This window comes from Helicoverpa armigera, chromosome 17 (assembly GCF_030705265.1).
Source record: "Helicoverpa armigera isolate CAAS_96S chromosome 17, ASM3070526v1, whole genome shotgun sequence".
NCBI classification, from domain to species: Eukaryota; Metazoa; Arthropoda; class Insecta; order Lepidoptera; family Noctuidae; genus Helicoverpa; species Helicoverpa armigera.
Window position 1 is genome coordinate 6,855,984 of NC_087136.1, and position 26,975 is coordinate 6,882,958.

The 26,975-nt window shown below is 38.6% G+C and overlaps 1 protein-coding gene across 6 annotated transcripts in view; it reads right to left on the reverse strand.

Annotated features, from left to right (window-relative positions):
• Nucleotides 1-3: 3 nt before the first annotated feature.
• The window catches only part of LOC110384268 (dmX-like protein 2), a 48,672-nt gene continuing 21,700 nt past the window's right edge, over nt 4-26,975 (reverse strand). For 4 of the 6 annotated variants that reach the window (XM_064038762.1, XM_064038765.1, XM_064038763.1 and 1 more), the window contains 41 exons: nt 26,811-26,917; nt 26,396-26,703; nt 25,899-26,183; nt 25,469-25,732; nt 24,976-25,125; nt 24,633-24,784; nt 24,342-24,405; nt 23,418-23,495; nt 22,916-23,038; nt 22,471-22,612; nt 21,861-22,040; nt 21,149-21,370; nt 20,525-20,700; nt 20,125-20,262; nt 19,911-20,026; nt 19,399-19,630; nt 18,843-19,086; nt 18,322-18,442; nt 17,756-17,973; nt 17,013-17,249; nt 16,494-16,726; nt 15,550-15,722; nt 15,169-15,269; nt 14,321-14,568; nt 13,831-14,022; nt 13,427-13,548; nt 13,014-13,156; nt 12,494-12,656; nt 12,104-12,206; nt 11,581-11,766; nt 9,718-9,899; nt 9,174-9,282; nt 6,665-6,748; nt 6,079-6,139; nt 3,658-3,887; nt 3,409-3,478; nt 3,255-3,329; nt 2,693-2,910; nt 2,271-2,376; nt 2,008-2,133; nt 4-1,928 (listed from right to left, as the gene is read on the reverse strand). In XM_064038762.1, the coding sequence (XP_063894832.1) occupies nt 2,033-2,133; nt 2,271-2,376; nt 2,693-2,910; nt 3,255-3,329; nt 3,409-3,478; nt 3,658-3,887; nt 6,079-6,139; nt 6,665-6,748; nt 9,174-9,282; nt 9,718-9,899; nt 11,581-11,766; nt 12,104-12,206; nt 12,494-12,656; nt 13,014-13,156; nt 13,427-13,548; nt 13,831-14,022; nt 14,321-14,568; nt 15,169-15,269; nt 15,550-15,722; nt 16,494-16,726; nt 17,013-17,249; nt 17,756-17,973; nt 18,322-18,442; nt 18,843-19,086; nt 19,399-19,630; nt 19,911-20,026; nt 20,125-20,262; nt 20,525-20,700; nt 21,149-21,370; nt 21,861-22,040; nt 22,471-22,612; nt 22,916-23,038; nt 23,418-23,495; nt 24,342-24,405; nt 24,633-24,784; nt 24,976-25,125; nt 25,469-25,732; nt 25,899-26,183; nt 26,396-26,703; nt 26,811-26,917 (6,457 nt within the window). In that variant the 3' untranslated portion in view covers nt 4-1,928; nt 2,008-2,032. Of the gene's footprint in view, nt 1,929-2,007; nt 2,134-2,270; nt 2,377-2,692; nt 2,911-3,254; nt 3,330-3,408; nt 3,479-3,657; nt 3,888-6,078; nt 6,140-6,664; nt 6,749-7,534; nt 7,586-9,173; nt 9,283-9,717; nt 9,900-11,580; nt 11,767-12,103; nt 12,207-12,493; nt 12,657-13,013; nt 13,157-13,426; nt 13,549-13,830; nt 14,023-14,320; nt 14,569-15,168; nt 15,270-15,549; nt 15,723-16,493; nt 16,727-17,012; nt 17,250-17,755; nt 17,974-18,321; nt 18,443-18,842; nt 19,087-19,398; nt 19,631-19,910; nt 20,027-20,124; nt 20,263-20,524; nt 20,701-21,148; nt 21,371-21,860; nt 22,041-22,470; nt 22,613-22,915; nt 23,039-23,417; nt 23,496-24,341; nt 24,406-24,632; nt 24,785-24,975; nt 25,126-25,468; nt 25,733-25,898; nt 26,184-26,395; nt 26,704-26,810; nt 26,918-26,975 lie in introns of all 6 variants that reach the window. The other 2 variants (XM_064038764.1, XM_064038766.1) reach the window with 2 other exon arrangements.

Sequence of the window (26,975 nt, forward strand, 5' to 3'; positions counted from 1 at the left end):
ATCTATGAGTTAAACTTTATTTTAAATGTTTCCTTCATAAATAATAAAACAAAATAAGCATTGAACATTGTTCATTTAACTATTATATCGTAACAGGTGCAGTGAATTACAACTTATTTGAAAGAACGTGTTTTCCCTAAGATAATAGGGTTGTTGCGTACCTACGTACAATAGCGTCCATTCAATAGGTACGTATGTGAAGCGAAGCTACATTGAAGCAATCCGTTTGTCGGTTTGCGCGTTACAGTACCTTGTGTTCGAAACTATGTGACCAACATGATTGCGATTAGATTCAATTTACACGTACACATCACAGCTATCTATAAACACACGACACGTAAGATGATATCTAGCAGAAACAGTGATAGTCCCACCATCTAATAAAGAAGTTACTTTACACGTTTACAGGATTCGACAGTAATTGACTTATTGAACAGGTGTTGAACCGGCGATGAAATTAGAACTATGCAATACATTCCTTTGCATCCATATCTTGTGCGAATTTCATTCATAAAGCGTAAATTTGGTAACTTACGATATTGAATTTCATATGTTATGTAGCAGCTATACAAATTATGTTCGATAGAATAAACTTTGGTGTTCAGTCATTAACCTAAACAATATTATAAATAGATAACCAAAGAGAAACAACGAAACCAATGTCTTTTATTTCACTCAGAATAGGGTTTCATTTAAACGAAATTGTTATATTTAGTCAACGGCTTTAATAATATGACTAACATCAATATTATGAATTATTTTCTATTAGGTAGTGATTATTACTAACGTGTTAGTACGATACAAGGGACTGTGTTAGTTTATGTTGCTAGATTTTACTAATTCAACAATAAATAAATTTTAAAATACATAAATAAAATAAAATTTAAGATTAAGATATTTTTTTTGTTATAATATTGGAAAAGTGTTATAATTTGTTTAGAATATATCACTGTATGTATCACAAGCGCAGTTTAGATATAGAACACATTGCAGGCTATACAGATTCTACAATAATTTCGTTATTTTTCTCACCACAAACGTATAATACTGTTAAAATAAAGCACAGGAAAGTACATAAAATATTTGATATTTATAATTTTATTGCTTCGTTTAGAAATGCTTTCTTGGAACAAAATATTGCTTTAAAAATAACATGAACGTATAATCTCGAATACATCACATATAGAATACATAGATAACAATATAATACTTACTACTAGAAACATGAGAGGTGCCATACAAGGGGATTAAGTTTAATAACGTTATATGCAACGCGACGGCGACCGATTGGCATCGCGTCGACGTCATTAAATAGTTATAAACATGTTACAGTAAGCCAACGACCATTTATATAGGGATAGATTGATATATACCTATGTATTTAATAAATAGTATTTATTATGCGTCAACAAGTTATATGCGCTCATATAATAAGCTAAATCGTTTAAAAGAGCTAAACTGTTATCTAGTAAAGGCTTCGACGTCGTCAGTAGTCGGTTTCATAAGTTAATAGCATCGAGTTAGTTATTGCACTTTACAAATTCTAAAAATACACCACATCATACAATAAGGTTACACTAACGTATGCTATGCCGCGCGACTCGCGACTTAGGCCAGCCACTGCCGCGGCTGCAGCCGGTCGACCGACAGCCAGTGCTAATAAATAAATTATATATTTATCTAGGACATGTTTTATTAAGTTAAAAATAGCGAATATTTCACACTAGAAATAACTAAAGATTCATTAACATTTTAAATACATTATAAGATACAACATCGCCTACTCAGTGACTAGTCTAACGGCGTATAATGATCATCATACTCGTAACATTTGAATAGCAACAACGATAAATAGGTACATCACAAGGGGGCGTAAGGCTAGACGCGGGGCGCCGGACCACATTATGCTCTATACTGCGTCTCCTCACCTACAACAGAAATTATATTATATAATTTGATCTACTTACCTACCTCTCTTTTTCTCCTACATAACAATATCCAACGTACCGTGTATTGAAGTGACAGGCGCGAGCTAATACTGCGGTTGATGAGGCAGCGGCGAGTCTCGCTCCGGCAACTTCCGCACTTTCATCGTGCCGTCCGCGCCGCAAGAGAACAGACGCCCGGCGTTGTCTACACATCATTTAAATACATGATTAATTTCAATATATTCTCCTAATATAAGCATGTATAGGTACATAAATGGTGAACATGCATAAATTGAGAACCTCCTTTTTGGGGAGTTCGTTATAATGCAAAAGAAAACATACCGATATGTATTTGCGTGACGCCCTGGCCAATGTGCTTGAAGAAGGAACTTCTAGCATGTTCCCCTGCGAACGTGTATAGCAACTGATGTGTCGTTAGCGAGAACACCTGGAAACAAATTTTACGGTTCAATTAGATGTACAGGCAGGTTAAACTTCCTTCCAAAATAGATTGCTTAATGTCAATTAAAAAACAATGTTCATTACCTACGGATTGCGTTTAATGCTATATTCTTGAATAAAATTCCTAAAACTAGCTAGAAACGTTAAATTCAATTAATTTAAACATGTTAGGGAGCTGAAAGCGTGTTTTTTTTTTGTTTTTTTTTTTAAACTCAATTTTTTATTCTATGTTTAGAACATCGTTTTGAACGGTTCTTATTATCTTCAACGGTCTCTGCGAAGTAATGTAAGTCACACGTTACCTTGATATCACCATCAGCGGCGCCGATAGCATAGTAGTCCTCTCTCGGCGAGAGCGCGACGCACTTGATGGGCGCGTGGTGCGCGTGCAGGCGGTGGCGCACGGCGCGCGCGCGCAGGTCCCACACCAGCACGTCGCCGCGCCGCCCGCACGACACCAGCGCGCCCAGCGACCCCGCCCACGACACGCACGCCGCGCCGCCCTCGTGGCACGTCCACGCTGCACGTACAAACATTATATCATTTGGATTTTCAACATCAACATATGTCTGGCTGGACAAAGACTTTTTTGATACAGTAATAAAGCTATAGCGTCGTTATCGTCGTCGTCACAACCTAGAAACGTACATTGTTAGTCGGCATGCCCTAGGCTGGAAGTAATTTGCCCATACCCACAGCGTTGGGTATTGAACTATAGCAAGTATGTACCAGTTATAATGAACTAACATTGAAGAAAGACATTATGGGGAACATGTTTCAAAAAGGATTTTGTTTGGGGGAACTAAGATCAGAACCACATCAGTGTAACTTATATGGAAAAAATAAATAAAAGAGCATACTCACAAACCACTAAAGCTTTCTTCGTAGGCATCAACGTGTCCCATATGGCAACGTTTTTACTCTCAGAACTATGTCCAGCTGTAATCATAAAAACACCATTATAAAATCAGCTGTGAATAGTTTAATCAAATGATGATTGATGATTAACGCATCTTACCTGTAGCAACTAAACTGCAGGAACCGAGGAAAACGAAATCGCTAATTCCTTTACTGTGACATTGATGCATCTGTAAAAATATAACATTACATCGAGTGATTAGACTTATAACAACGACAAGTAGATTGTAAAAGGAATGCTCATATAAAAATATGATTCATTATTTAAATTATTAGGTATCTTAAAACAAATAAACATCTACTAATTGTTTACATATACATTTAAACAAATAAAATAAAGTTAACTCACAAAGAAAGGTCTAGGCGAGGCATGAGGATGTCCAGCCTGATGCGGTGCTGGATGCAACTGCCACATCGCCAGGTTACCATCAGCGTCAGACGCGGCAAACTTGTTGCCGTAGTCCGAGAACCTCACTCGAGTGACCTTGGCGAACGCGCCGGGGGGACGCGGCGACCATACGCAGGACGGGTGACCCCATTCCCAGAGCTGGACTGAACCGTCCGCTCCGCCGGTCAGGTCTGCAATGAGGTAGTGAAAGATATGTAAGAGGTGTCCATTTCGACCGCGCGGCCACCTTATAATTTTTGATGAAACTTTGCCAGGAATTAGTAGTAATTTGTTACTTTTCACTCCTCTTTTCCTGAATTTGTTACAAAAAAAACCAAGCCGCTATGACAAAGAACAGTTGGCCGCTAGAACCGCCACTTGCCGTAGTCATCGCCCGTGATTACTCAGAAACTATACAATGCAGATAGACGAATGATACATCAAAAGAAAGGTCTTAATTTGTTAAATTTGTTACAAAAATAAAAAAGGTCAAAACGTAGATATACAAAAAGTTATGCAATGTTAAGTTTTCAGGTTATGAGTAGGTAAGTATATCACCGTAGGCACCAAATTAATAGAGGCTAATGTGTATAGAAAATTAGTCTTTAATTTGTTACAGCGAAAAAAGACAAAAAAATACTAGAAAGCAGGTTCAATAATATGTTAGAGTCGATTTTAGTTGGCCGCGCGGACGGCAATATGCCTAAAATACAATTTCGTTTTTCTCGTTATTAAAAGTAGGTTTTAGCTTAATTAAAGTACTAGTCGATGGGTAACGTAACCTAGTTTGAATAAATATAGCGAATTTAACTGCAGCATTCGTATTTTAGGAGATATTTACAAAAACACAGTGGTATGAAACTGTATGAGAGTAGGGTGTCCATGCATTTTCACATATTCGAAATTTTCGTTATTCACGTCTTATTTTTTTAGGGAGAGTGCATACTTTATAAAAATCAAAGTCAAAAATAGGTTAAAATTTGTTTATTTACAATCAACACAAAGGCAAACAAATCAATTGTTTGCCTTTGTGTTAACACAATGTGTCAAAAATGTGACACAGAGTTGAAAGGTGAACTTAAGCTAGGCGAGATCATAACATTTGATTTAAACGGAGCTGCAGACTCAGTTTTACTCACTGAATTGCCGATTACTCTTAGCATTAAGGATAATTATTATTTCTTAGTTGGTACTATAGAATTTATATCAGGCACAAAAATAGGCCACTATAAATGTCATTTTTTAAATAACAATAAATATTTTTGTTACGACGACAATTCTTTTAAAATTGAAATAAGTACCTCTAAGAAAATATGTCTACATTCTGTCACATATTTTCGTGTCAGTTAATTTATAAATATTATGTTACTTTATGAAGATGTTATATTTATCTGGTTGTCTTTTATTACTTGATTTGTTTGCCTTTGTGTTGATTGTAAATAAACAAATTTTAACCTATTTGTGACTTTGATTTTTATAAAGTATGCACTCTCCCTAAAAAAATAAGACGTGAATAACGAAAATTTCGAATATGTGAAAATGCATGGACACCCTACTCTCATACAGTTTCATACCACTGTGTTTTTGTAAATATCTCCTAAAATACGAATGCTGCAGTTAAATTCGCTATATTTATTCAAACTAGGTTACGTTACCCATCGACTAGTACTTTAATTAAGCTAAAACCTACTTTTAATAACGAGAAAAACGAAATTGTATTTTAGGCATATTGCCGTCCGCGCGGCCAACTAAAATCGACTCTAACATATTATTGAACCTGCTTTCTAGTATTTTTTTGTCTTTTTTCGCTGTAACAAATTAAAGACTAATTTTCTATACACATTAGCCTCTATTAATTTGGTGCCTACGGTGATATACTTACCTACTCATAACCTGAAAACTTAACATTGCATAACTTTTTGTATATCTACGTTTTGACCTTTTTTATTTTTGTAACAAATTTAACAAATTAAGACCTTTCTTTTGATGTATCATTCGTCTATCTGCATTGTATAGTTTCTGAGTAATCACGGGCGATGACTACGGCAAGTGGCGGTTCTAGCGGCCAACTGTTCTTTGTCATAGCGGCTTGGTTTTTTTTGTAACAAATTCAGGAAAAGAGGAGTGAAAAGTAACAAATTACTACTAATTCCTGGCAAAGTTTCATAAAAAATTGTGAGGTGGCCGCGCGGTCGAAATGGACACTGTAAGAGCAGGTAATAATATGCCTATTGGTTATGTATATATAAGTGGGTATATAGAAGAATGCAGACCCACCAAGCTAGCTGTGCAGGTGGTCAATATAGAAACTAAAGTTTCATGCGTTAATCTGAACAGTTTGGCCGGTGAGTTTATAAAAAAAATTGGTATCCAATCACTTACACAATGGTTGTGAGGGATGCGCTGCCATCCTTTTGATGTTGTCGATTTTGTGTTTCAGCACCTAAATAGAACATGATTGTTACAAAAAATAAACATATTTATAATTTTTATAGACAAGATCTCCCAATCTTTCACGTATTAGGCAAGTTAGTAACATAGACAAGTAGACACATCATGCTTCACAGAATTAATAAAACAAATTGCAATACACAACGCAACATACAATAGCAAAGAGACAGTGGGAAATTAACATAATATTTCGGAAACACTGGTCTGAAAAACATTCTACTAAACGGACCTCTACAACGAAAAAATAACATGGTCGAAACGAAATAAAATCTGCTGATCTCCGAAACTGCTGGAGAAAATGAGAACGAATGGATAAAACAAACTGGCACAACTATGTGAACAGCCTAGTGAACTACACGTGGAATGAAAAACCAAAAAATAAAAGAAATCATCATGGGAGAAGAAAAAAATAATACTCCAAATAAAAACATCGAGCTAGAAATAAATCGAAGGGAGTGCGACCGCTGGCTAGGGATGTGACGAGAGTGGCGAAGGAGTGGCTAGGGTTGTCACTGACCGGTTTCATGAGAAGCTTCGAACGATGCAGCACCAGTCGACAGTATTTCGGGTCGTGGCAACCCGGGAACTGTAGACCTTTTACCTGCGATCAACACTATGTTTTACCGAAACACACTCGCAAATACATTTTTTAAAGACAACAAGGCCACTTTCTTAGAAATGATAAAATGTTGAGCGATTGAAAATAATGCAATACCTATAACCGTGAAGATGGCATGAAATCCACATTAAACTTACCTAGATTTAATATATTTAAAACTTTAAATACAAGTAACATAATTTCCCAATTCCCATTATAGTTTAAAATTATAATAAAATCGCACAATATAATCTCCGGATCTCCATTAAAGTACAGTTTTGGAGAAAAGGTTTATAAAGAGATTAGAAAGGAAAGCGCTAGCGAAGCGCGAGGCGACACGAGACAATATAACGAGTACAGACACGCACACAATAACCGTACCACATTAGTTAACCCAGCATTGTTTTTACATCAACTAGGTGAATCAATGTTCTTTTGTTTTTTAAGTTACCTTTAAAAGTAGCGCAAAAAGATCTTGATAGTTAAATGTTTTATATGTAATGTATTCATTTGCAATAACCAAACAATTAAGTTCAAAAAGAAAGCACAATTCAGCATTTGGGGTATTAAAATTAGACAATTTTATCAAAAAAATCCCGAGAAAGTATTAAGACATGTTCTTAAACATAGTCACGTTGTATTCTAGTTTTAATATTGAGGCTAATACGCACAGTGCGTTGAGTCATTCATTTACGAAAGTACGGGAATTTCTGAAGTATTTGTTTTTTTCCAACATCGAACATTGATTCACCCAGTGTGCAAAGTGCATTAGTTATTAGGTGCACGTACTGTAGCTATATACGCTTCTACGCCGGTCGGTATGCTGCTCGACCGCCGCTCCTGTTAATGTGTTATACTCACGGTTACTTTAGCTCATTTTGTGTTAGATTTTATACCAAGGATATTTGTAACCCCCTCTATAATTATAAAGTTTAATAAGTAGCGTTAATGGTTAAAAAGCTTTAGATTATAATCTGAGATCGTTCAGCGTCCAGTTTGAATATTTTATATTAGTTCGGTTAGATTTCGCATAAGTATCCAATACCTTTGAAGAAAAGCTAGTGCAAGGTCAGTACCAATGAAATAAACTGCTTTTGGAGCACCTTTTGTATAGTTTTGTAATTAGCGATACTTCTCTAAAGGTCAGTTACTCTAAATTAGTTGCTATATACCTTATTTAGAAAAGCATGATTGATTCAATGATGTAAACCTGGTAAGTTTTTTTATATTTCGCATACATTTGCCATATATGCAGTCATATATAAGGTTGTCAAAAGCGCAAAATTATAATGCGCTAATACCACTAAAAGATAACCAATCAAGTAGAGACAATAAAACAGCACACGAATTTTTTATAAAATTTTACCGATAGTGCAGATAAGACATATATTGTGCAGGTCAATACAAACAAATTATGATGCTGATAGCAGGCTCATAATTTTATATTTTTTTACATAATATTTGTTGTAAAACTTTTTAATGTCTTATCTTAACCAATTTTCAACCTACATTATCGTTTCGTACCTAAATGAAATGAAATTTATTTATTTGCCAGAATATATGCTATACCTATGCTAGCAAATATAAAAAACCGGCCAAGTGCGAGTCGGACTCGTGCACGAAGGGTTCCGTAAATTACAGTTAAATCAACCTATCTCAAAAACTATAAGAGATACTTTGATCAAACCAAAAATCGTTGAAAGAGTTAATTAGCATGCATCACCTCTATTTTTTAGAATTTTATACCCCGTAGTTATAAAATAGAGGGGGGGGGACATACTTTTTACGACTTTGAGAGCTGATATCTCAAAAACCGTTCACTTTAAGAAAAATGTTTTTTAGAAAACTTTATATCATTTTAAAAGACCTTTCCATTGATACCCCACACGGGTATGTACATCGAAAAAAAAAATTTCATCCCTCAGTTACATGTATGGGGGGCCCCACCCCCAATTCTTTTTTTTACTATTTAGTGTCATATTTTTGTAGCGGTTCATACAACACATATTCCCATCAAATTTCATCACTGTAGTACTTATAGTTTCCGAGTAAATCGGCTGTGACAGACGGACAGACGGACAGACGGACATGACGAAACTATAAGGGTTCCGTTTTTGCCATTTTGGCTACGGAACCCTAAAAATATCTTGCTACAAATAAAAATAAAACTTTTTATATTTTTTGTCCAGAAATTCTTGGCATGTTTAAAAGCACTGCTTACTACGAATTTTCACGGTGAATATTCAAAGCATCCAGTGATTTGAAAAAATAAGACGGTTTTCGGTGAAAATGAGATAATTTTTTTTCATCTTTAAATATTCAAATCCAATTCCAATTTCATTAAATTAACAAACAGAACGCTCAGTACACCGCCGCTCCAGGCTTCTATTCTAAGTTTTCACAAAATAAAGGGGTATGTAATACTTACAACACTGGCGCCTCTTCCAGTTTGACTGGCCATGCCGACTGGCACTTGAGGAGCGTTTGGATTCAGCGGAGAACTGTTCCCGGTGCCCGGCACTGAACCGCTGTTGGGCCTGTGGGGAGACGCATATATTTGTAAATCATGATGATGATTGATCACCTGTTTTTAAGGCAGTTTTGATGAATTAATCTCAAAAGAGTCTGGAGCACAACAACCAAGCTTTTTGACAACTGGAGGATGATTGTCAAAAAGGCCAAGATCAATGGAAAATAATGTCAAACGTAACTGTTATATTTGGTCTTGGAGAAAGTGTTTTAAGAAAATTCGAACTAAAGCCACTGCATAACATACAAGACCCCGACTAAGTCCTATAAACCGGCAAGACCTAAAGTCTGTCAAATTCGTTTGTAACACCGCTGTATTCCGCACGCTCTCTGGGACGCAAGGAGTCAGGTGACGACTCTGTTGTCGGTAACGTCCCCCGCTACCCCACGTGGACCATGGGAGTATTGCGAAGGAATTGCCCAGGCTACAGTATTGTACATACTTGTCGTGGTGCTGTATGAGCAGGAAGCCGGTGTCGGGCAGCGCGGCGGGGTCGGCGGCCAGCGCCAGCAGGTCCAGCTCGCACTCGTCCTCCGCCCACCACGCGCCCGCGCGGAGTAGCAGCGACACGTCCATCTCTTGTACCTCGCGGGCTGTAGCTACGGCCAGTAAGCAGCCGCCGACCTGACACAAATACAGGGTATTAGAATTAAGATACTATGTATAGAACTTCACAAAAGTTAAGCCACTCGTCCATAATTTTTTTCGCAAAACTTAATATTGACGCACGCGCATTTGGCCCGTGCAGTTTCGACTAGGGCTTTCAATACCGGTATTACGGGATCCCGTAATACCGTGATCACGGATATATTTTGGTCTTTTTTCAATACCGGTATTGACGAGCCAATACCGTGATTACGGTATTATAATCTTTTTATAATTTTAACTAGCTTTTGCCAGCGGTTTCACCCGCATCCCGTGGGAACTACATCCCGTACCGGGATAAAAAGTAGCCGATAGCCTTCCTCGATAAATGGGCTATCTAACACTGAAATAAATTTTCAAATCGGACCAGTAGTTCCTGAGATTAGCGCGTTCAAACAAACAAACAAATAAACAAACAAACTCTTCAGCTTTATAATATTAGTATAGATTATTGCGGTTGGTTGTGCTCTGTTGTAATGCCATCCTCGCCAGGGGCTTTTCCATTTTTGAGCTGTCTCAGAGCGATCTTGATTTCGCCACTGCTAATTTCTGGCAGGTCTTCGGTGAAATGGCGTGTTAATGTGGCTCTACAATCCTCATTTCCGGGATCAGGTCGAGATGCATGCGATGCGTATAACCGGCCATAGAAATTTTCCACTTCCGAAAGGACTGCCGGCACCGAAGAAACGACTTCTCCACTTGTTGTGGTCAGCTTCGTCAAGTAGCTTCTTCCAAGAGATTGTACGATCACTTTTGACCCCCGATTCAGCTCAATTGCTCTTTCAATGTCTAGAGTATTGGAGCACCGGAGGTCGCGTCGTACGTGCTTGTTGATCTCTTGGTTTATAGCCCGCTTAGCTGACGAAGTGACAGGCGGGTTTTCACGTCGTTTCTTCATAAGCCCTAATGTCTTTTCCGAAAGATTAGATTTCTTGCCCTTACGCTGCATATTACAGAATCTCGAACCTTCCTCCCTGAAGATCCGAACCACATAATCGTGGTTCTGGTTAACGTCTGTTGTGGTTTCCACGGCGGCAAATCGGTTCTCCAAATTTGACTGGAACGTTTCAGATCCTGAAATGGTTTGGAGCAGTGTTGATCGGAGCCTGGCCTTCATCGGACGGAAACGTTCGGCCTTGAAGTTGATATTCAGAGAGCCTCGGACAAGTCGGTGATCGCTACCGGTATTAAACCTATTGATCACGGAGACGTCTCTGACTATGTGCTTCTTGTTCGTCATGATGAAGTCAATCTCATTTTTAGTCATAGTGTCGGAGCTATGATTGGACGAATGAATATGAATACCGTGATCACGTGATCACGGTATTGAAATTTCTAATACCGGTATTGATACCGCTATCGAAAAAATCCGGTATTTGAAAGCCCTAGTTTCGACGCCCGTCGATAACTAAAATTGGTTTCTGCGCAGAGCCTCGCGCAGTGTTCCGTGATGACAAAAAGTTTGGCGAGAACTATTCCACACTGACATCTTGAAGACCGTTAACTTAAAAATGCTCGGATGTTTGTTGAATGGTTTTGTAATCAATTCGAGAGCGTCTTATCAAAATTCCTGGTTTCTCAAGCAGTATGTGACACACAAATTGCCCCTAATCGCATTGAAAACTTTCCTAATGGCAATTACACCTGAATATAACATTACCTTATTCAAACAGAAGGCAGCAATAGAGTCCTGCTCCTTATGTATGATCCTCACAGGGTTGTGCAGTTCAAGGTCACGGTCACGCTGCTGCTGAGGTATGCAGCCGCCGCGAGCTTCGGCCGCTATCGTCTCCGCTGTCACCGACTGAGTGCGGCGACGGGAGAATACCGCGCGGATGAACAGGTCCTGTGATATAAAATACAGATTCATTACTTGTCTTATACACCATCATTACCAGTGCCTCTGCAGGGCACTAGCTTCTTCTTATATTGAGAAGGAATGAGCGTAAATCACAATACTAGGCGAAAACTACTCAAGGCGAATTGGCGATTTCAGACATTATCCACGTTTTCTCAAGATTTTTTCCGACAGGTTTATTGAGTCATATTTGTCCAAGATGCACTTAAAAAGTACATATAAAAAAGTGACGAAAAGAAAAGTGACGTTTCATACATACGAAGAAGTTACTATATGTTAACTTAATGGCAATATACAAAATTAAATAAGTCTATTCTGATGTTACCTGGACCGGTTCTTGTCGTACGAGGAAACTCCACAGTCTCCGAGCGGGCGCGGCGCTAAACAGCACCGAGCTGAACGGAGTATTATGCTTTTCTAATAAACATCTGAAACAAACACAATTCTTGTATAGATGGTTCACTTATTAGCGATACGCCGAAATACACAGGCTTTACAGCCTTTTTTCAGTTTATTTTTGAGGAGTCAGTGTTAGATAAATAATGCGAGATATGTACTCCCAATTTATATTTTGAAAAGCAATGTTAATGAAGACTTTCGCTTCCATCCGCTTTCAAAAAGATTACCTCAAACGGAAAAAATAGGCTTCACAAATGTTACTCTGAAGAGGAAGATACATACAAACTTTCCTGTTAACAATATTAGTGTGACATACCTGTACTTATTAATAGGTGGTCCGGTGGGCAGTTGTTCGGGGAAACAGCCAGGGATATAGTCGGGTGGGGGCGCCCGGGACTCCAACGTTTCCGTCAGCTGTTGCTGCCACTGGTCCACGCGGCGGAGGGCGCCGTGGACCATGGGACTTGTTGTCGCTAGTTCTGTACCATAATTAAACAAAATAAGTTTAGTGTAAGTATTCCCTAAGGTTTTGAGCATGAACGTCGAAGTGGACGATTAAAGAAACGATGGATTAATTGTGTGGAAGTTAATATGGCTAGAACGGTTGTAACTTGTGAAATGAAAGTAGATAGAGCATGGCAGAAGAAAACATGCAGCGACAATCCCGAATAAAATTGGGCAGGAGTATGATGGTACAAAACTGGCATCTTAGATATACAGCGAAGCGACAGGTAAATACATAAAATATTATTTACCTATCTCTACAAATCATCATTCAACATCAATTACTCGAATCGATACATCGACATCGATACTGGTACAACACTAGTACATACCTGACATCTCGATGCCGCACAGCTGTAAGAAGTTCTGTAACTTCTGCTGAGCGAGGCGCAACACCGCGATGCGCATCACGAGCCACGAGTACGAGTCCGGGTCCGAGTGCTCCGAGTTCGTTAGCTTGCGACGTTTCTCATTTCTGTATAAATGTGTTATAGTCATTTAAGTTATTTATTAAAATTGAGAGATGAACATAAAAAAACTTTGATATTTAGAGCTGTGAAGATGTCAATCATAACTGTTCTTTGATCAATTGATTTTAATTTGAATTTATCGATATCAATCGATTGACAACACTAAAATTGTCATGACATACATTATTATCCTAAAGCGGACAAAAATAGGTAATCAGAGCGCAATCTCTGCTTATATTTATTATAATTTATACAGAGTATTTATGGGTTCTTACTTGGTATTGCTAGTATCGAATATATCGTCATCATCTGCTTCGCTGCCACTATCATCGACATCCTCAGCACCAGACTCCGCCGAATCATAGTCGTAATTCTCAGGGTCTTGTTCGGGAGTAGGCTAAAAGTACACAATCGTTAACTTATTACATATATCACTCAAAATATACCTCGTAAGTACCTACGCTTAAAAATATATTGTTTTTTTTTTCGACACTTATTTGTCAATTATTCAAAATTGACATCGTAAATACGTTTAAATACCAGTTTCCTAGAAAAAATAAGGTCGATAAAAAAATAAATCGATAAGAAATAAATTGGGAACAGTTAGGAATTCATATCGAGAATTACCTTAGTAAACGACCCCAAATAATTGGAAAAAGGGCAGAAACAAGATAGTTACCTTAGTTAGCAAATAAGTAAGTATACTGTAGTGCGGAGGCACAAACTGTTCCCTGTAGGTAGGCCGGCCTTCCTGTATGTTCTTGTGCGGGGCGGTCGGGCCGAGGCCCAGTAGACGCATGTTTAGTAACGCGCGCTTTTCCCGTAGTGAGGACCAAACTGATGTGCCTTCTGGCCGCTCTACTAGCTTTGGCTGAAAATTTAAAATGTTTTAGTAAGTTAAATATCACAAAGGGCGTACTTACAAATACAGTATATGGCAGTACATAATGATTGACACTTGTGATTTTAGATGCAATTTTGCAAATGGATAAGCAAGTCCGCGTCAAGACTTGAGTCCGTTACTTTACTTTAATTACTATTAATTATATGCAATGGCACAAATTCTACTATCGTGTCAATCGAGTATTGATTGCCTATTTTATTTCAAGGTCTCGACATTTATTCAAACACAGTCTCTAGGAGCTGGTACTGCGCAATAGTTCACTGACCTGCAAGGAAGGTGCGGGTGCTGTGGTGAGCAGCCTCCTGACTCCTCCTCCGAACAGCCTGGCGTGGTCAGGTGCTACAGGCGCATGTGCACACAGCCGGTACAGCAGATGTGCGTCACGGGCAGCGGCCGCCCAGCCCAGCAGAGCTAGGTATACTGCGCAGAATGCCTCTGCGAGTAGGACTGCGAGTCGAGGGGCGTCTTCTTCTTCAGCGGCTCGGAGGGCGAGGCCGCGGAGCGCTGATACTCCTGTGTTGGGACAGAATGTTTGTAAAAAATAACTTTCTCACAAACACCTTTACACACACTTTCTAACCTAACATCTTTTCCTAATTCTGTCAAATATAACGCTGAAAACTGTATAGAAGACGGTTCAGTCAAACGTGAGTATTGTGATGGTATTGATGAATATAATGTACGGTTATCTTTGTCAAGTAAAAAAATAACACGTTTATATGCTACTAGCAGTTGCCCGCGACTTCGTCTGCGTGGGCAATACAGAATTTCCAATTTTCCAATTTCGTTCATTTAATCGTTTATTGCTCATCCCCCGTAGATGATAGCGTGATAATATATAGCCTATGTATTGAACCGGCCCCCAGGTAATAGTCATGCAAATTTGATTCAAATCCATGCAGTACTTTTTGAGTTTATCCGGGACAAACATACAGACAAACAGATAAACAGACATACAGACAAAAATTCTAAAAACTACATATTTAGGTTCAGAATCGATAATGGATCACCCCCTAAGTATTCTTAAAAAAATATATTCAATGTACAGTTTTGAGTTTCCTATCATTTTATTATATGTATAGATCTAGCTCGGAGGGTAGCTGTATACTATACCTGGCCATTTGTTTGGTGGAGTTGTGACTGTAAGTTCATCTGTAGAATGACGCCTCTGTCGCGCAAGAATTTGACTAGTTCCTGGAGTGTCAGCTATGATACTGTCAAAAGAAATACATATGTAGTTAAATCGTGAGATAATAACTTTTGCTCTTATTTTAATCTAGGTCCAAGTAAGACCCAGACACCACCAAGTCTGAGGGAGTTTCTCCGCTCAGGGATAATACAAAACATGCGTTTTAGCGATAATCATCCATATTTGTTTTTATTGACCTATGTTTATTGTTTTGTCCTGATGGTATGCAAGAGTGAAGATCAAGTGGCTTCAGAACGCCAAACTTTTTTTAAGAACTGCAAATCTTTGGATACTTTGGAACTTACTAGTCATGATGATGAGCATGCTTGAGGCTGAAGGTGTCGGAGTCGCAGAGGCTCTGGTAGATGCAGGCGGACAGCGCCACGGCTAGGTCCCTCAGCGTGTGCAGTATGCGCGTGGCAGACCCGCCCGGGATGCCCAGCTCGCTGATCGTGCCCAGCATGTCGTGTGCTACCGACTAAGGGGGAATATTAACTTAATTATTTATTTCAATAAATACCAAATGTAAAAAAATAAAAAACCGACCAAGTGCGAGTCGGACTCGCGCACGAAGGGATCCGTACCATCCAAACTAATATTCTATATATACCTATATATTTATGGAAATCGAGCAAAAATGAGCAAAAAAATCACGTTTGTTGTATGGGAGTCCCCCAAAATATTTATTTGATTCTAGTTTTCAGTATTTGTTGCTATAGCGGCAACAGAAATACATCATCTGTGAACATTTCAACTCTCTAACTATCACGGTTTATTTATGAGATACTGGTGACAGACGGACGGACAGACCGACCGTCCCGTTTTACCCTTTGGGTACGGAACCTTAAAAACATGTATGATTTGTAGAAATCCCCACGATGCTTCTATCAGGTACCAATCTAGCATAAAGTTAACCACTTCTTTTGGCAATTCAAGAATCGAATTTAGAATACACTTATTCCTGGCTGGCTACACACACTTTGGATATTTGTGACATGTTGCTAACAAAAAGAAAAATTACAAACAACATAGTCCTTAAACCAAAACCACGATTATCGTAACTGACAGTTTTTTGCAAAACGGTTTATAAATATTGTTATTGTAAGACCATAATTTTAACTAAAATAATAATATGTTTATAGGTACTTACGGTAGACCGCACATCAGTGGTAACTATCATGCACCTTAACTCAATAGTAATAAGTACGATTTTCCTATAAAACTGACCTGAAGTTGACTGTACGCTTACCTGAAGATGTCTCACAGGATCAGCAACAACCGTATTATTAGTGGCCACAGCGGCTGCCAACAGTGGCAGCGTGGTCGGGAACGGCAGCGGCGATAACAGCTGTTGATGCTGCTTATCCTGGCCCAACTCTTGGAGGAGCAGCACCAGTTCCATGCGGACGGAGGCTAGACCACCGCCCCCCGCGCCGTGTAATGAGCAGTAGGATAGTAGGGTTCGAAGAAGGGTCTCGTTTGCTGAAAGAGTTATGTTGTGCTTTATTTTGCTGTCTATCAAAGTTGTATTTTTAGACTGTACAGTTGTACTGATTTGGGGTAATACAGGCGTTTTTTATGTTTGGTTTGGCATACGTATTGTTGAAAGGCCAATAACAAAATAAAGGGTTTACGCGCAATGAGAGCGACGTTACCGCTAAGCCTAAGGTTTAACCATTGTAAGTGTCAGTGAACATAAAATCAAGCTAATCGACACAAAAATATTCCGAGATCAAATATACAAAGCGCATTTAGAAAAGAGTCTTACCTTTAAGCCACTTCTTCCTATTCAAAGCTCTCTGCACTTTAGCCTCGAAGTCTGCCTTCTCTCGCACTAACAGCTGATGTAACGTGGGCCTCTCGGGTAACGGAGCCAGTTCGGGCTCTGCACACAACAGGGCTCCACCCCCCTGCCCTGCGCCGGCCGATAGGTAGCCGCATAACCGACGTAGGGCTTCTACTTCGCGTTCTAACCAGATGTATAACTGGTAGCGGAGGTGACCACCTGTACAAAACAAAAAGCGATAATATTTTATTATTAAAATGTTTGATATAGAAAGTCATTCATGTCAGTCAGTCAGTCGTGCAAGATGAGCAATTTTATGATCATACTATAAAATAAAATTTGTAGAGATTTTCTTTCTCCAAATTAATTAGGTAATTATTGCTTTGGATGTCCTTAAGGACTTTCTCTTGTATTGGGATCCCTGCGTTCGCCTGGGATCACTCCCGGTACATTACATATAGGTAATATGAACGAGTTTTATGTGCGCTGTAGCATCAAAAAGCGCTGTGTTTTTCTATTTACAAGGAAAATAAATAAATTGAAAAAGCACAGTGTTGATAAAACAACCATTCTCTTTTTAGAAATGTATGGTGTCATCAAAAAACTTAATTTAAAGTTAACATTTTGAACTTCAAACTTCAAATATATACGATCATGAGTGATACATAGATGTATGTGTAACAAAGTAAAGTAAATATAAAGATGAAATTGTGAAGAACACTCACCATCAACTTCGTACCCAGTAGCAAGAGTACTAAGTTCCTCCATCAGTATCTTCAAGCAGGCCACGAACTTGAGTTGTTGCGCCATTATGTCGACAGACGGCGTATCATCCGTCGGCTTGTCATTCTCAGAGTTGCCGTTAACTGTGGGCTCTTCTTTCTCTTCTTTTTTACCCATTTTCATTTCTAAAGGTGGCGTTGAGGCTCCCGAACCTTCCGAGCTGTTCAATAAATATAGTCGTTAGCAACAGCTTTTCAATTGAAGTTGTGATTATGAGTATTTGTGATGACTATATATGTAAAGAAAAAAAATGTGGATCGTTAAGGCTCTTATGTAAAGCAAAATTACACTAATCGCCTGAAACACAGTACTACCTAGTTCAGACAATTTACCACGATTAAAATGTATGTGTATTTATTTGGAGTAAGATGCTATATTTAAGTACATTGTGTGATTAAGTTTTTTTGGAAATAAATTATTTATTTATTAAAATTGGTAATTACACATTAGGTGATCAGCTTTTCAATAATGGCACACAGTTTTCAGTTATTTTTGCAATTCAACTCACCCCTTATCGTCTTCATCATCCCAGCTGAGAACCAGTTCATCATCCTTTTTGGTAGACACAGGAGCTCCCCAGTCCACTTCTACGGCTGGTGCGCCCCAATCCACGTTCGCCGGTTCTTCCTCTATACGTCATACATTTCATTAGTACATAAATAAATAATAATAATAGCAAATATTGGCTGTTGTGTCAGTTCGCCAATCGTGTTTTATTTACACATGATTGGTAGGACATACATAAAAGATGTCATAACATATATTTCCATCAGTAAAGTTTTAGACGGTAGAAAGTATGAGAATTAAGAATAGTTTTGGGTTTATGTTCAAAAGCGACTATAAGTAAAGGCATAAAAAGTAGAAAGATACAGAAATTAATAGCCCAATGTCTGTTCAAGCGATATAAGACATACATTTCACACAAAATCGATAAAAGAGTAGAAAAAAAAAGCAACAAAAAAAAAAGAAAAAACCACAAAACAAAAACATAAATCAGCGGACGTACAAACGGACGTGAATGTAGCGTACTTTTGACTGGGAGATCCACGACGAGCTGTCCTGTATGTATGACGGCATCATCTATTGAAGGCGCGGTGACGGGTTGTTTGGTCCTCTCGTCTCGAACCCGGGCGGGGAGCTTGGAAAGTACTTCTAATGCGAGGGCTGGACACCCGGCCTTGAAGTGACCGTGAGCAGTTTGGAAGTATAGGCGACGTTCTAACCGGGTGATGCCTTCGTCTGCTTCTTGTTGGAGGAGGGCTAGAGTTCCACCCTGGAGATAAATGTATGACTTTAAAAAGTTCTTTTTTGCCGAATGAAAATAATCGAATTTCCAGTGTTCTGGTGTTCATGGCAGTCTACTTAAAATAAGTTACTCTCGATTGACAGATTTAAGAAATATAATCGAGTTTTGATTCATCGTCACAGCTAAAATGCTGGACGAAGTCCTCTCCCAAGCATGGCTTGATATTCTTCGCCATTAATGTTGTATTTTTAGAACTTAAAAAACACTTGCATGTTTTCACCTAATAAATTTTTGCTAAATATTTTCAGAATGTCTATAGTGGCCTCACAATAACCTTACCTGACTAGGCAGATTATGCCTCTTCAACCTAGGATGCGTTCGCAGATACACGTAGAAGTTAAACACGCTAGGCATGGGCTCATTGTCCCTCGCTGCGTGCAAACGTCCCGCATTGCTCAGTAATGTGTCGAGAGCGGCGCCGTAACGTTTGAGTTCCCATAACGCCATAGAACGGACGAACGGGTCTGGGTGGGCTCGTTCTAGGTCTAGTTCGCCGTCTTCTGTTTCACCTCTGTGAACATACCATGAATATTGCAATACTAGCCTAATAGTAAAATAAAAAGTAACCTAAAGCTTTTGTCGAAAAATAACAAGTAACACTGAAATAAATTATTATTTCGAAAGTGGTAATCTTTGTCAAGATTACCACTTTCAAATAAACAAACTTTTCAGCTACATACTGCTACAGCTTTATATCATCCAACAACTACATCCCACAGCATCCTGAAATAACCTACCCAGATAGAATCTACTGTGCTTCTCTAGATGTTTTTTAAATACTATAAACTCACCCTAATATTTCATCCATCAACAGCTTTCTCAAGCTTGTGGGCAATGGGTTATCAGCTTCGTATAATCGGGCTACTACCATCGCCAGTTGTAAGTCTCCTAGACGTGTGATAAGCACCTATGAGGGCAAATAAAAATATTAATAAGAAAATACATAAGTAATAATCTTTTTTAATTTACCACTTTTTCTTGCTAAATAATGTTTTCTTCATTTACCTCTAAAGCATCTTTCAAGGCGCCTCCAAGTAAGAAGAAGGCCGCAGCATGTTCAAATCGTTGTCTACCGAGCAGAACGAATGCGTTCTTCAACGCAGCCTTACGCCAACGATCTTCCGTGAAGTCGTTTGAGAAGAACTATAGAAAAACAAGAGATTTCACATTAATTTTAGCATACTTATTAAAATGTTCATAGATACTTATATTAAAGATATGCATTAAAACAACTAGCACGCCATCTTGGGTATGCCGCCATGATGGATTTAGAAAGAGGTCACACTGTAAATATACATACTAAATCGCTGCTAAAATTGGTTATAGATGCTGGTGATTTTCAAAATTGAGTTTCAATTCTCTTTCATTTCATTTACCTAAGATCTTCCTACCAAAAAATACTTACATTAGTCATCTTATCATCTCTACTGGATCGGAACAGCCCCCACAGCAGCATCCTCTTCTTCATGGCCAGGTAATAAAGGGCGGCGTCCATGGGATCCTGTTTCTGCATGTATGAAGCCCGGGCTAGCTTCTCCATGCAAGTGCGGAGCAACTCGCCTCGGACCCACCAACCGACGCCTGGTCAAGGAATAGTGCTTTAGGAAAAGTTTTACTCGAAATACTCAAAAGGTCTGGTGTTAGTGTGACAGAGATATAATTATATTGGCTATTTGAATTATAGCTAATTTAAGCTTGATTTATAGCTGTCTTTAAAATTGAGTGGAATTTCAATATTCGGCTGTAAGTTGATCATATTTTTTCAAAGTGTTGAGATAGTAGAATAATCTACGCAGACAACTCGTGACAATTCTTGCTTTAGTTTTGTCCTCACTGCAATCGTCAATCGTCCAGACTTCCTTTGTTTTCCAGCTTGGGAATACGCAGAAATTGAAAAGTATTTTCCATTTATATTTTTCAATTTCATTACTTTAATTAAGTGACAGGCCATTTACCTAAATAGGTACAATTAAAACCTCACATGCTTATATCCTTATAACGATTCTATAAACAATATAAATTCACTCACCAAGTTCCCTCATAGTAGCCCACTTGGGTTGTCCCTTAGTATACCCAGGTATGAGCGCGAGCAATTGTTCGTGTGTCTCCGAATGGAAAGCCCAGACCAGGTTGCAGGTACCGACGCCCGTGCGTTGGAGGTTCGCGCGCTGGGCCAGGGGCAGGCAGCGGAGTAAGTAGCCGTAGTGTTTCATGGCTAGGAGGAAGCGGAGGCCGCAGTCGTCGAGGGAGTCTGGTGGGGGAAATAAGAAGATTAGAGCGTTACTTCTGATGAAAAAATTATTTGTTTAAACATTTTATAAAAATCCTCAGCTAATAAAGTACTGTTACTGGTACTCAGCTGAATCCGGTTAGCCTGAAAGACGACCCCAACAGTTGGAAAAAAGGCTCGGAGGACGATGATATAAAAGAACTATTAATTTCAAAATGTATTTAAATACAGATTTTTAACTGTCGAGTTGAGACTTTGTCCTATAAGTTCGCCATTACTGTGTTTATCTAATAAAAACATGTGATGACGAAAAAACTCTCCAGAAAAGTCTATCAATATTTTCGTGATCCTTCTTTTCTTATTTGTCGTTTGGGTTTTTAATTAAATAACGTAAGAAAAAATGTTACCTGTAAGATGACGGCAGACAGAAGAGCATGGACGAAGAAAACATAGCGCCGACCCCAAATAAAATTGGGATATGGGCTGGAGTATTAACTAATTTCACACTTACCCGGCAAGATCTCCTGTCCCGAAGCTTGAGCGACATCAACTCTCGCATTAGTGGCGAGTCGCTCAGCGAAATCGGCATCGCAAGTGGACACGGTATCTGCTAAGGCTAACAAGTGCATCTGATCCAGTGAACTTAGTCCCGGGAGATGTGTGTGGGTAAGTAGACGGGAGAGGATGCGACCTGTACAAAATAAAGTTAGAGATTAGATAAAAGGTATTTGATTTCTAAAGATATAGCAAAGAATCGAAGAGATAGCGGCCGTAGGATTGTTCGAAAATGTTACCGCCCTACCGGCCCTAGTACATAAAGGGCTTAAGAAGGAGAAGTAACATTGATTTTAGTCAATAAGTCTGACACTCCCTCATGCTGGACCCATAGCGGGAGAGGCAATTTGATAATTTATCACCAAAAAAAGGTATAAACTGTGTATATCTTATGTGATCAATAAAGACTATGTTATTAGAAACAATTTGGAGAACAAAACATCAAGATTTAATGGTCTAGGGACGCAGGGATTAACTCTAATATTCATATATTCATCAAAGTCATAAAATTCACAGACAATAAGGTTAAACAAGGAAGCAAATTAGACTCATTATTTACACATTACCTTGTCTAAGTCCAAAGTGTGACAAAGGCTGTCTTTCAGGCATGGAAGGCCTTCGATCCACTCCCTCATCTTCACCCAGTAGCAAAGCATCCAGATCTTCATCTGTATCTTGTATCGTGCCTTCGAATAACTCATTATAATCCTAGAAAACAATAAAGGCGGTGAACAAAAGAATATCAATAAAAATAACTCTCACTACTATTGGTCACTTTTATTTGATCGTTAGCAAAAGTTTAGAGGACGTAAGTCTGACACCAGGCTAACCAAGGGGTATCGGGTTGCCCGGGTAACTGGGTTGAGCAGGTCAGATAGGCAGTCGCTCCTTGTAAAGCACTGGTACTTAGCTGAATCCGGTTAGACTGGAAGCCGACCCCCATATAGTTGGGAAAACGCTCAGGAGATGATGAAATGTGTGTATAAACAAATAATTTTTTTTTTTTTATACCTTAGCCTCTTGAATAGTGGACGGATGATGCGGAGACTCCTTGTCGGCGACAAGCAATGTCCATAACGGCAGCGGTGGTACTGAAGTTAATTCTGCGTAGTCTAACTGGACGTCTTCTGTTATCTGTGGTAGTTCAAAAAGTTAGATGGCGGCAAATATGATATATATTGCACAATGCACATAGAACAATTAAAGGCTGCCCGCCGACGTCCGATAAACGGTGACCGAATTTTTGCACGAGAGAAATATAACACACTGATGGCAATAGTGCAACGCTCGCGTCCTACAAAGGTTTCGGTCAGAAAATCTTAGTCAAAGATAAATCATTTATTTAATTTGGGTCTTTACAAGTACTTATGAACGACAAAAATATAAATAGGCTTGATTGTAATTGTAAGTCAGAATGTAAAAAATCGGCCCGATTATCAGCCGTTCAAAAAGTATATGCGAGCAGCTAAACACTGAAAATGAAAACAGCGCAAGTATATAATAAAGCTGTTACCTGTGCAACGCCATCTAGCGGCGAGGCGGCGCCGGCGGCGAACGATACGGACAGCGTGCGCGAGCGCGACCAGCCGCGCTGTAACACGTGCGGCATGCCACAACGACTTTATGTCACATTCACGGACAAGTGTAGGGATGTATAGAATACTAAAGCGATTTATCGTGAATATTAATGGCAAGTGTATAACTATGAAGACAAAATTGAAGATTTTCACTACTAATTTAGAAATATCTAATGTCTATATTAACTGTTGGCATCCTAAATAAAATAAAATAAAAATATTCTAATAATTCTATGTATCAAAATTACATTCATTATTTTACTAGATATTGAGTACCGTAAATAACTATGCAATAAGAACTTTTTTACGGCTTTCTAATTTATATGTTATTGTTTTAGTGTTTTATTTCAAAATCTTATTTAAAACCCCAAGCAGAAAGAACAGTTATAAAATTATTGTTCAATTTTGAAAATGTGTTAATTCACCCATTATAGAAAATTTTGTGAATTGTTAGCTTCAAATAGGATAAACCTTATTTTATGAGCTCGTTAAGCAAGCAACACACCACATCGCAGTTTGACATTGAAATCACAACATTTAAACAATATTAAAAGGACCACAGTACACCAATTCGTATAATACGTATACATAAAAATATTAGCATTTTTGTGGGATTGTGAGCTTTATTGGTAACGGAATAAAGCACATATTAGTCATACGTCATTCCAGTAACAAAATTAATGTGTATTTCAGTCTCGTTCAGTTTTGATGCATATTTTGTGTAATATTTAGTACGCATATTCAGTGCTCATTAGTTCGGCAATAAGATGCAATTTTGAACTTTATGTGAACCACATAAGACTATAAGTGGTATGGTTGCTTATTAGGTGGATTTTGCTGGGAAAGTAAAAAGTTCATACCTGTCTGGATAAACTATCTTCGTCACCCTGTGAACTGCGTCCAGTGTAAGTTCCGCCGATGCATCTGTTGATATCAATAAATTTTATTATATCATCATTTAACTTATATCTAAAGAATTACAGCAATTTTACATATTTTTTCTATACAAAGGCTATTAAACGTCAAACATATTCTTTAGGTAAAAGCTATCTGGCCATCGAAAAATCGACTCTAAAAAGAAATAATGATATCCCATCATTATTCTTAGCTTGGTTTTGACGGAAAAACTTAGGTATACATGTATAACTTACCTAACTAAATGAGCAAGTATAGCTTTGACCCATCGTATCTTGCCGCTGTTGAGTAACTCCATCAGCTGCTTCGGATGGTATTGAGGTAGCACAGGACACGCCATTTGTGACGCCTCGAATAAGCCGTAGTCTGGCATGTAGTCCAACAACGGCTGAAAAATAATAATAATTAGAAATACGATACACCGTTCTTTTATTCAAAACAGATTGTCGTGAAAATAAGAACAGATATGATATTCTTATCTCAAGCTTGCCATCTACAAGAGCATTTTAATTAATTTATATTGGTTAGTGCTTGTTGTTGTAAATTTGTATAGCTATTTTTTGTTATTTTTGTATTTACCTGTGGTTGATCCGGCTGTGTTTTGTTTCGTCTCCTAGCATCGCGCTCCAACAGTTGCAGGTTGATAGAAGACACGCGTTGTAGATGCGGTGCAGATATACGCAAGTCTGAGTCGCGCAGTGCGCGGGATTCGCTGCCTTCTTCCAGTTCCTAAACAAATAATATTTATAAGCGATCGATTTTTGATTATTTGATATTACAATTCTGATGCCTTCATTGTTTGATTTAAATTACAATTTTAATAGAATTTATCGTATTCGATAATTGTAGATATAGATCCAAGTTCACCTACGGCATAAACTTCACTTTTCTTAAAATAACTATTCATTACGAATTCATACGTTGAATTTTTAAAGTGAACAGTTGTTTTACGAAATAGGGACGCCTTTTTGTTTTGATAATCAATGCGGTGTTGATATATCATAAATCGTTCCTTAATTTCACACTCAACATGATTAAATTGTCTAATAGAAAAAATCATACAACAGCATACCTGTCCACCCATCATTCCAGAAGCATTCTGCGGATTCTCCGGCTTCCATTGCGAGTAGACGTGCATTTCCGAGTCCATTCCCACCACTAATATACCGTCTCTAACCCAGGATATTTGCATGGGCAACGGCGGTAGACCATCCGCGGTCTTTAACTCTATGCGCCGGAGTTGCATCCATCGAATCTCTTCGACGAAAAGTGGCGCAGCGAGCGATGATGCCTTGCGAAGGATCGGACGGTTGTTGCTTATTGATTCTTTCATTGCCTAGAAATATAAGAAATAAATTATTTATAAATGCGAAACTTTGTTCGTTATGTTTTCAAGGAGGAATTATGTTAATGCAATTCTGGTGTATAGGCTTCAATTGGGTGCAGGATTTGTTTCAGGATGCGGGTAAACCGGTAAAAGGTCGTATAAAACACATAATTACCTTTAGATTAGCCTGAGCCAAATCACTAGACACAGGCGTAAACAACAGCACTCTCGACCCGACCGCCACCGTCAAAATATGGGAGCCATCTTCCTTAGAAACCCAGTCAAGTTGTACCAAGTGCTTCTGCGTCAAAGGACAGGTGTTGCCATTCTCCATAATACTTTTACGTAAAGATTGGAGAGTGCTGAAGGAGGGTACTGCGAGAAGACCGGCGGATTTGCCTGTGTCGCCCTCGCCGTTACGACTGCTGCGGCTCTCGTCTGATGATAGTGTTTGGAGTACCTAGAAGTAGATAATATATATAGGAATATAATATATATAGTAGGGAATATTTGAAAAAATTGAGATAATTTGTTGTTTTAAATAATCTAATAGCCACGACAAGGCATGCCCTTTTCCAACCTATGTTGGGGTCTGCTCTCAGTCTCACCGCAGCTAAATATGAATATGTATAGCAGAAAATTATTATTGAATATTGTCATTGTTCTACAAACCTGATTCAACCTCTGCTTTTTCTGCATAAACGAAGTATCATGCAAATACGACAGATCTATTTGCGTATCCGTACAAACTCCAACTCTAGGTAGGCTCACATTCCTCAGTGGTATCGTATCTTCTAGAAGCCATTCGGCCCCTCCCGTACTTTCGCACTCGTACACACACACGCAAAGGTTTACGAAGCGAGCGTCGGAACTTGTGCTGTTGGTTGTGGTACCGCCTTTAGGCCGAGTGAATGAACGACCACATTTGTATGCGCAAGCGATTCTGCCTGAATATGCTGCGCTAATGTGAAGGGGTTGGCCTGGGGAAATAAAATTAAATATTTATTTCAAATACTGGATGTATGCTATTTAGAAACAGGTATGTTTGTGTTAAAATGACTTTTTATTATTATATATTATTACTTACCCGGAATGTCGATAGCAGATTCTTGATCCTTGTTCATCATCTCCCATTCCTTCCATGTATAATCGAAGTCATCATCGTCATTTTTCGTTACGTGACATTTCCAGAACCTAAAAGGTTTCATAAGTAAGTGCCTCTATATACATACATATATTCACAAAAATATCG